Source organism: Doryrhamphus excisus, linkage group LG20, assembly GCF_037039965.1.
Source record: "Doryrhamphus excisus strain RoL-2023G ecotype Guam linkage group LG20, RoL_Dexc_Guam_v1.1, whole genome shotgun sequence".
In the NCBI taxonomy this organism is placed as follows: domain Eukaryota; kingdom Metazoa; phylum Chordata; class Actinopteri; order Syngnathiformes; family Syngnathidae; genus Doryrhamphus; species Doryrhamphus excisus.
The window spans coordinates 8,167,167-8,175,819 of NC_136376.1; the positions used below are offsets into that span (position 1 = coordinate 8,167,167).

At 40.1% G+C, this 8,653-nt stretch overlaps 1 protein-coding gene across 1 annotated transcript; it reads right to left on the reverse strand.

The window, feature by feature from the left end:
* Window positions 1-60: 60 nt before the first annotated feature.
* Window positions 61-7,579, reverse strand: got1 (glutamic-oxaloacetic transaminase 1, soluble). The gene is made up of 9 exons (XM_058058285.2): window positions 7,386-7,579; window positions 4,780-4,961; window positions 4,537-4,660; window positions 4,263-4,375; window positions 4,025-4,129; window positions 3,683-3,833; window positions 2,540-2,705; window positions 2,328-2,470; window positions 61-1,323 (listed from the first exon to the last, which is right to left on the reverse strand). Exons 1-9 carry the CDS (start codon window positions 7,492-7,494, stop codon window positions 1,184-1,186), a joined length of 1,233 nt encoding a protein of 410 aa, XP_057914268.2. The 5' UTR covers window positions 7,495-7,579; the 3' UTR covers window positions 61-1,183.
* Window positions 7,580-8,653: the final 1,074 nt, after the last annotated feature.

An 8,653-nucleotide genomic window follows, 5' to 3' on the forward strand; every position in this document is an offset into this window, starting at 1 on the left:
AGATGATTATCTCATCTTAAAATGCACATTGATTCCAGTATAAATGACAAATGCACAATATAGTTTCATTCATTTTTATTAACTTTATCATTTAAAAACATTCATAGCTTGAATTCATGTGCACATTAAGATATTTTTTAATAATAGATGACACGGTTCAAGTTTTAACAATATACTTCTGAGGAGACCTTTTCATGTTACATATATTTGTTAAAAAAAATACACAGTGAAGGAATACTATTGCAAAACCCCGTCATTCTTCCTACTGGCCACCAGGGGGCGACAAAAGCAATACTACTATGGTTGGCAGTTTACCAAGGAGAACATTTCTATTTCTTACTTGATTTAATAGCTAAACTACAGTAGAGTATTAGGGACACATTAGAAAAAAAAATACTAGAAAGTCTGAAATTTATGACAATAAAGTTGTAAATGTAGCAACATTTACGACTTTATTCTCAGCAAATTTGCTTTTATGACTTTTCTCATAAATGTACGACTTTATTCATGTGAAATTATAAGGAAAAAAAGTCATAAATTTAAGAGAAAAAAAATCATAATATTACCTTTGCCCAAGGCCAAAGGTCACATAAGTCATAGCCGTCTCAAGCAATGCCTGTTACGACAAAGTATTTAATTTATCTGAGAATTTGAGAGAAAGTCGGGAAATTATGACAATAAAGTCGTAAATGTACAAGGAAATGGTAATAAAAGGAGAATAAAGTCCTACATTTATGAGAAAAAATGGTAATGTTATGTTATGTGACCTAGGGAACGAAGGCAGAACTTTTAGTACTCCGTTTTGCTGCCACGTTATAAATAAAAGCTTGCCTGAAACAAGAGGTGAAGCTTTGCCGTGTAAATTTAAGACTTTGTTCACGAAATCTAATCCTAATAAACTACTGCAACTTTCAAGTCTTCTTAAATGTAGAATAAAGTTTATTTTAAGGAAAAATTAGCTCCAAACCTTTTTCATTTAGCCATTAAATACTGTTAATATAGAATTATTAAATTAATTGAATGCAATTAAAACATTTTTTTTTACTCTGAACCCAATTATGAAAGATTAAGAAGGTTAAAAAAAAACGTTTATATTCAGCATAAGGACCAAAGTAGGGCAGTAAAATGGGTGAAGAACACCCATTGTCTGGAATGAGGAGCCCTAAAGGTAAAGGCTGGCTTTTTACTGGACCTGAGTGACGGCCTCGTGGATGGACTCGGCCACGTAGCTGATGTTCTTACTGGTCAACCCGCACATGTTGATGCGACCGCTGGCCATCAGGTAAATGTGCTTCTCCTTCACCAAATACTCCACTTGTTTGGCTGCAAGATGAGCAGAAAGGAAGGGAGGAAAATAAGGCTGGATGACTCCACATGTGAAAGAGCAGGAACACAATATATACAGTATATACAGTATACATACATATACAGTATATACAGTATGTCTGCTTTCTTGTGTGTGGTATTTCTTTATATATTTACAGTGGCACTGCTTTAATCCTCCTCCCAGTCTGAGCTTTTCTTCCTGTCAGTCACACACACTGGTGTGTGTTAGTTGTTAGCATGCTAGCAAACAACAGTGGAGGAGTTACGATGCCATTTGTAGCCAAGATACTTAAATGGGAGTACTTATTATACTCATTTTGAACTCCGATTGAGCAGCGAAACATGACAACCTGCACAGAAAGCTTTCTAGATCTTCCAGACTCTGCACCTCTTCGTGTTGTGTTTCCATGGAAAACTGTCTTTTTAATGTACTCATACCCCTCCTGCACAGCCCACTTCACTGTGATTGTTCACACTCTCAAGCACTCCCGAGGACCTCCAGACAGCTGCCGAAACCTTTTTGTTTAATTACTTACACAAAATATACACATTTAGGATACTGATAAATTGTTACTTACTGAAGTGTCGTTGACAGATGAATATATTTTTCTCTTGCCGGTCGGGAATCTGAAACTCCAACCACTTTTGTCTGATGCTTGCCTAAGCTAAAAACAAATTAGCATTTCTTCGCATCAAAAAAAAAAATTCCTGGCAGCCATTATTGATATAATATAAGCAATGAAGCTGCATAAGCTGCATTCACATCATGCTCTCTGACTTCCTCCTTGCTGTCATGTGTGATCCTTCCATTCACTTCATCCCTGCTGAGCTCTTATTAAATGCACTTGTGCCACCTTGTGGCCGTTTTTATGGCTTAAAACTGCTATAGTTAATTTTATTCTATTATTATTATTATTATTTCATAGACATCAAAAACATGAATAAAAAAGGTAAATTTTTTAGGACAAAAAGAGAGTGGTGCATGATGTATGTGTACTTACGGTTGAGGCCCGTGAAGCTGAACATGCCAATTTGTTCCGTGATGTGGTGCCAAGTTCCGGGTGTCCCCAAGGCCTGGAGTTTGGCCTTCAGCTGGGCCCTCATCAGCAACACCCTGTCAGCCATCGTCTTCACATTGTCCTTCCTGGAGTCACATAAAACACCAACACATCACATCGTCATCTTATTCATGGAGAGAGATTTCAGTGCTGACCATTCGGTAAAGAGCTCAGGTGAGTTGAGCGTGACGGCCACAACGCGAGCGCCCTGAGAAGGAGGGTTGGACCAGGTTGTCCTCACTATCTTCTCCATCTGGGACAGGACTCTCTTCAGGCTGTCAGCATCCCGAGACACCACGGTCAGGTTGCCGACACGCTCGTCTGGAGGTACAAAAAGCTGTGAGACTCCAGTATCCCTTTGGGATTAAATGCGATTAATCTACAGTCCCTTGCCAGTCCACGATTATAAGTCTGAGTCCTTCTAGAACGGTTTTTCAAAATAATAAAAATCAATAACTAATCGCTGTTTTGTGATTGACTAAAGTCAAGTCAAAAAAACATGCATATGTAATAAAATATTGCATATTATTGTCCTAAATTAAGAATTGTTTTATGTTACTGATACATCTGCATACAAGTGGTTAGCACGCAGGCCTCACAGCTAGGAGACCCGAGTTCAATTCCACCCTCGGCCATCTCTGTGTGGAGTTTGCATGTTCTTCCCGTGCATGCGTGGGTTTTCTCCCACATTCCAAAAACATGCTAGGTTAATTGGCGACTCCAAATTGTCCATAGGTATGAATGTGAGTGTGAATGGTTGTTTGTCTATATGTGCCCTGTGATTGGCTGATGACCAGTCCAGGGTGTACCCCGCCTCTCGCCTGAAGACAGCTGGGATAGGCTCCAGCACCCCCCCTCCCAACCCTCGTGAGGATAAGCGGTAGAAAATGAATGAATGAATGAATGATCCTGCATCTGGGCTGCACAGTGACCAAATGGTTATCACGTAGGCCTCACAGCTAGGAAACCCAAGTTCAATTCCACCCTTGGCCATCTCTGTGTGGGGTTTGCATGTTCTCCCCGTGCATGCGTGGGTTTTCTCCGGGTACTCCGGTTTCCTCCCACATTCCAAAAACATGCTAGGTTAATTGGCGACTCCAAATTGTCCATAGGTATGAATGTGAGTGTGAATGGTTGTTTGTCTATATGTGCCCTGTGATTGGCTGTCGCCTCTTGCCTGAAAACAGCTGGGATAGACTCCAGCACACCCCGCGACCCTCGTGAGGATAGAAAATGAATGAAAAGTATTTGTATATACTTTGGTAGAAACCTCCATGCGACAAACCGGGGGAACTTACTGTAAAGGCCAAAGTTCTTGGAGAACGACTGCGCGCAGAACATTTCAAAGCCCATGGAGACAAAAAAACGAACCGCCCAGGCGTCTTCGTCCAAGTTGCCCGAGGCGAATCCTTGATAAGCCGAGTCAAAGAAGACAAACAGCTTTCTTCTCTGGCAAAGGATGAAGAAAAAAATGCTGACACTGTGGTGTCACACATAAGCGACATATCCAACATTTTAAAACGCATGCAGAGGTAAATAGTTATGTTATGTTTTTTTGATCCAGAGCTCTCAGTTAATTAAATAATGTTGTTCATTTTACAGTCAAGGTTTTAGAAAAGTGATAAAAACAATTCCAGTACCATCATCACTTCAGCAATCTGCTTCCACTGCTCATGTGTGGGGTCGGTGCCGGTTGGATTATGGGCACAAGCATGCAGGACAAAGATGGAGCGCTCCGGGCAGCTCTGGGAATCGGAAAAATATACATTTGTGATACGCCTCATGGGTGTGTTTTTCCATATTCCACTTCATTTATCCATCTATGGGAACAGCAAACTTGACTATGTCAATAATTTAGCTATTTAGCAATAGCTTTACCTCCAGGTCGCCAAGAAAACCAGACAAATCGAGGCCTCGCTTTTCCGCATCCCAGTACTTGTATGGACGAACATCCTCAAAGCCGGCGTTGGAGAAGACGCCATTGTGATTTTCTGAAGCAAAAAAGGACATTAAAGTATTTTTAATAAATTATTTCACACAGAAACACTGCAAAATAGCCGCATTCAATGTGATCAGGCATTTATCATTACAGATACTGTTGGTAAGGGACCGCCTATATGGAATATATATGGGAATATGGGTAGGAACCTACCCCAGGTAGGTGCAGACACATAGACGGGTGTCTTTGTGTTGTTGCTTCCATTGTAGAAACGTCGAAGAAACTCTGCTCCCATCTTCAGCGCACCCGTACCACCGAGACACTGAACAGCACCAACCTGACAAACAAAGCAATTTTTGAGAAACAGGAAGTCCAAACATAATACTTCAGCACATTGGTCCAGATTTATATACCACCCACACACACACACACACACACACACACACACACACACACCCGGTCTTCCAGGATAGCAGGGCTGCCATCTCCCAGTGCGATTTTGGAAGCCGAGGATCTAAACTCTGGTAAGCCCAGGATAGGAAGGTACTCGTGGTTTAGCTTGTCGTCGTTGGCGATGATCTTCTCCACCTTTTTCACCACCGGTAAAACCCACGGTTTGCCTTCATCTGTACGGTAGGCTGCAACACAGTTTGCATCAAATTAAGTTTAACATCCAGAACCGTACTGTATCATATCGATGCAACCAAAATATTACAAACCCCTGTACAGTTCTACATGACCGCAAACTACAATAAAGCTTATAAGTCCTTAGTATACATTAGTTGTAAGATATCACAAATACAGTACATAGTGAAATACTCAAGAGGACTGATTCACCATTGAACAAAACAACAACTGACCTTCAACAAGTCACTCTGGGGCACAGACGTGCACTTTAATCTTTAGAGATATGCAGCCTGCAGAACGCCATGTCTAACTGATAATGACGCACGAACACACCATACATTTTTCAAGCTCATTCACAAACAAGACTACGTTTATTTTTCTTCCGCTAGCCTCACAGAACAACCTGCAGAATGAAATGCATCATAAATCACGGGTGTATTCTGATGTAGTGTTTGATGCCGTGGCCTAAATTTGCCATCTGCCATGTCTTGTATAGAGATGAGGGGATTATGAACACTCAGTGTTTTGCACTAGTCAAGGAGGGCAGGTAGGAACAGAATAAAAAATATGGTAATGGTTTTATTTCATTTGAACATGCATCAGATTACAATTGAATGCATCACATAATCAGTTCACAGTTCCACATGGACAAAAGGAGTAGGAAGAAGCAAAGCTTATTAAATCCTACCCCTCCATCTGGTACTTTTACAATCAGTAACTGTTACATTTGTTCACTTCCTGCTTTCCTAATGTAGTTTAAGGTTTTTTTTGTCACATACCAAAGTACGAGGTGATATGACCATCCAATGACATAATGTGTACCATAGTAAGTGTCAATATAGTGATATGTATAGCACATCATGACTGGTTCAAGACTCTTCATCCTTGTATTTAGCAAACATCAACTGCTTGTATTGTTTCTTGAATTGGCTCATCGTTGTGCATTGTTTGAGGTCCTTACTCAATCCATTCCATAGTTTGATTCCACATACTGAAATGCTATGGCTTTTTAACGTAGTCCTAGCATAGAAGTGTTTCAAATGTAGTTCTTCCCTGAGATCATATTTCTCCTCTCTTGTAGAGAAGTATTGGATGACATTTTTAGGTAATTGGTTGTTTTTAGCCTTATGCATTATTTTAGCTGTTTGAAGATTAACTATATCAGCAAGTTGAAGTATTTGTGATTTTAGAAATAAGGCGTTAGTATGTTCTCTGTAGGCGGCATTATGAATTATCCTTACTGACCTTTTTTGCAGTACATTTAGTGAGTGAAGATTGCTTTTATAGTTATTAGCCCATATTTCCACACAATAAGTAAGATATGGTAGAACCAGACAGCAATAAAGAGTGTGGAGTGATTTCTGATTGAGAACAAATTTTTGCTTTGTTCAATATTTAAATATTTCTGTCCACCTTATGTTGTATATTTGGAATATGAGGTTTCCAGATCATATTTTCATCTATTGTTGTCCCCAGAAATTTATTTTCCTTCACCCTTTCAATGTCTACACCATCTATTTGTATTTGCTGGTGCGTGTCCTTTCTGCTGTTAGCAAACAGCATGATTTTAGTTTTACTTAAGTTCAAGGACAAGCTATTATCATCAAACCATCTTTTTAGTGTGACCATTTCTTCTCTGACCTTTCTAATGATTTCATCTGTACTCCCTCCAGAACAAAAAGCAGTGGTATCATCCGCAAATAATATCAGCTTTAAGTCTTTCGTAACATTGGAGATATCATTGATGTACAAGTTAAACAGTTTTGGCCCCAGTATTGACCCGTGGGGAACAACAGTCACGTGTTTATGACCACCAAATGAGCTGTTTTCATCAGTAAATAAGCTAACCTTGCTGTTAAAATGTGAGTGTGACCTCCTGCCCCACTTTTTAATGACACATTGTTGTGATACAGTATATGACATCTATTCATTTGGAGCTACAGAGCTACAATGTAGGGAACAATAGATCTTATTGTAGTCAAATGGCTCATTAGCATTAAAGCTACAGTAGCACTTTTAAAATGTCTAGGTTGGTGCCTTTGTGACTAATCTAAAATTGTTGAAAAAATAGTACATATGAGCATAACGGTCACTGCCACTGCAACACATGCCTGCAGGATTTCTGACATGCCTGAAAAAGTAAGAAGCCTGCAGGATTAGCACTCATAATCAGATTAAAAGTGACAAAGGTTGCACGGGACTAAAACGTGTTTGTTAGTGTTAGTTGCTTTGGGACAGAATTCAACCTTCAACCTGGGGCTAGTCCAGGTGTCAGGGGTCACAGTGCAGGTTTGCATCTAATAGAGAATTCAACTCTAGTGTTACATAACACTAACTATATCACACTGAATTCAATATGGAGCACAAAAAGCTCGCATCACTATGAGTTGTAGCATCTTACTGCTATGATACATATTTGTTAGCAATAAACTTACCCCCAACCCCGAGGTTGACTTTGTGTGGAAACTGGTCGTGATTGAAATCCTGTATCAGTTTGAAGACAGCGACAGGGGTCGCTTGGGGTACCTCGCCAAATACAGACATATTTTTTTATCAATATTGTTTTTTTAAATACAGCAACAAAACTAAATCATGTACCGAAGGCGAAAGGCGACAGGAAGGGGCAACTTTTGCTTGGATGGTAGCAAAAAGAGAAAGGGAGTGTTTCGGGTGTACCAATGGGAATAAGGCCTTTGTACCCCGGACCAATCAGAGCGATGATACTTGGCAGGTTAAAGTCCAGTGAAGAAGGGGAAATAAACAAGAAGCGACGATGCTGACCAATGAGCAGGGGTGTTTATTGACAGACACAGGGTACCGCCAATAACCTTTAGAGAACGGCGGGGCGTAAATCTACTGCAATAATACGTTAAGCCACAAGATGGTGCCACAGCCTGGGTATAATGGTGGCACAGCATTCTTGTAGATTTAACTATGAAATACAATTTAGGGGACAATTATTATTAATTGCAATTGCATTACCTTACATGGCGTTTCCGGTAAACAAGTCACACACTGAATTATTCACTATTTGGACACTTTTTTCACCATACGTGTAGGATTTAAAAGGAAACAAACCAAGCAGTAAATCACAATTTAAGTCTTTCTGTCGACAACACGGTTAGCGCGCAGACCTCACAGCTAGGAGACCCGAGTTCAATTCCACCCTTTCTTTGTGGAGTTTGCATGTTCTCCCCGTGCATGCGCGGGTTTTCTCCGGGTACTCCGGTTTCCTCCCACATTCCAAAAATATGTTAGGTTAATTGGCGACTCCAAATTGTCCATAGGTATGAATGTGAGTGTGAATGGTTGTTTGTCTATATGTGCCCTATGATTGGCTGGCGACCAGTCCAGGGTGTACCCTGCCTCTCACCCGAAGACAGCTGGGATAGGCTCCAGCACCCCCGCGACCCTCGTGAGGAAATGCGGTAGAAAATTAATGAATGAATGAATGTAGACAACACTAAAATTGACTAACACCGGATTGAATCGACTCATTAAAAGTCACTTTTATGCGATTTGATTTGAACCTGAATTTAGTTAGATGTATATTTTGGAGTAATACAAACAAATGATTTTTTAAAAAAGGTGTTAAAAAAACACAAAAATACACCCTCTACCTTAAAAGGCAGCAGCTGTACCATTACACCACCAGGGCCTGACAGATAAGCAGGTGAATTCTGTCATTCATTTTTTAATTCAA

Coding starts and splice junctions, on each gene's coding strand:
- got1 (XM_058058285.2), bottom strand. CDS start 7,494: ATGTCTGTATTTGGCGAGGTACCCCAAGCGACCCCTGTCGCTGTCTTC. Junction 4,962..7,385: donor AGTCAACCTCGGGGTTGGGG/GTAAGTTTATTG, acceptor ACTGTGTTGCAG/CCTACCGTACAGATGAAGGC. Junction 1,324..2,327: donor CAGCTTCACGGGCCTCAACC/GTAAGTACACAT, acceptor CTCATCTTGCAG/CCAAACAAGTGGAGTATTTG.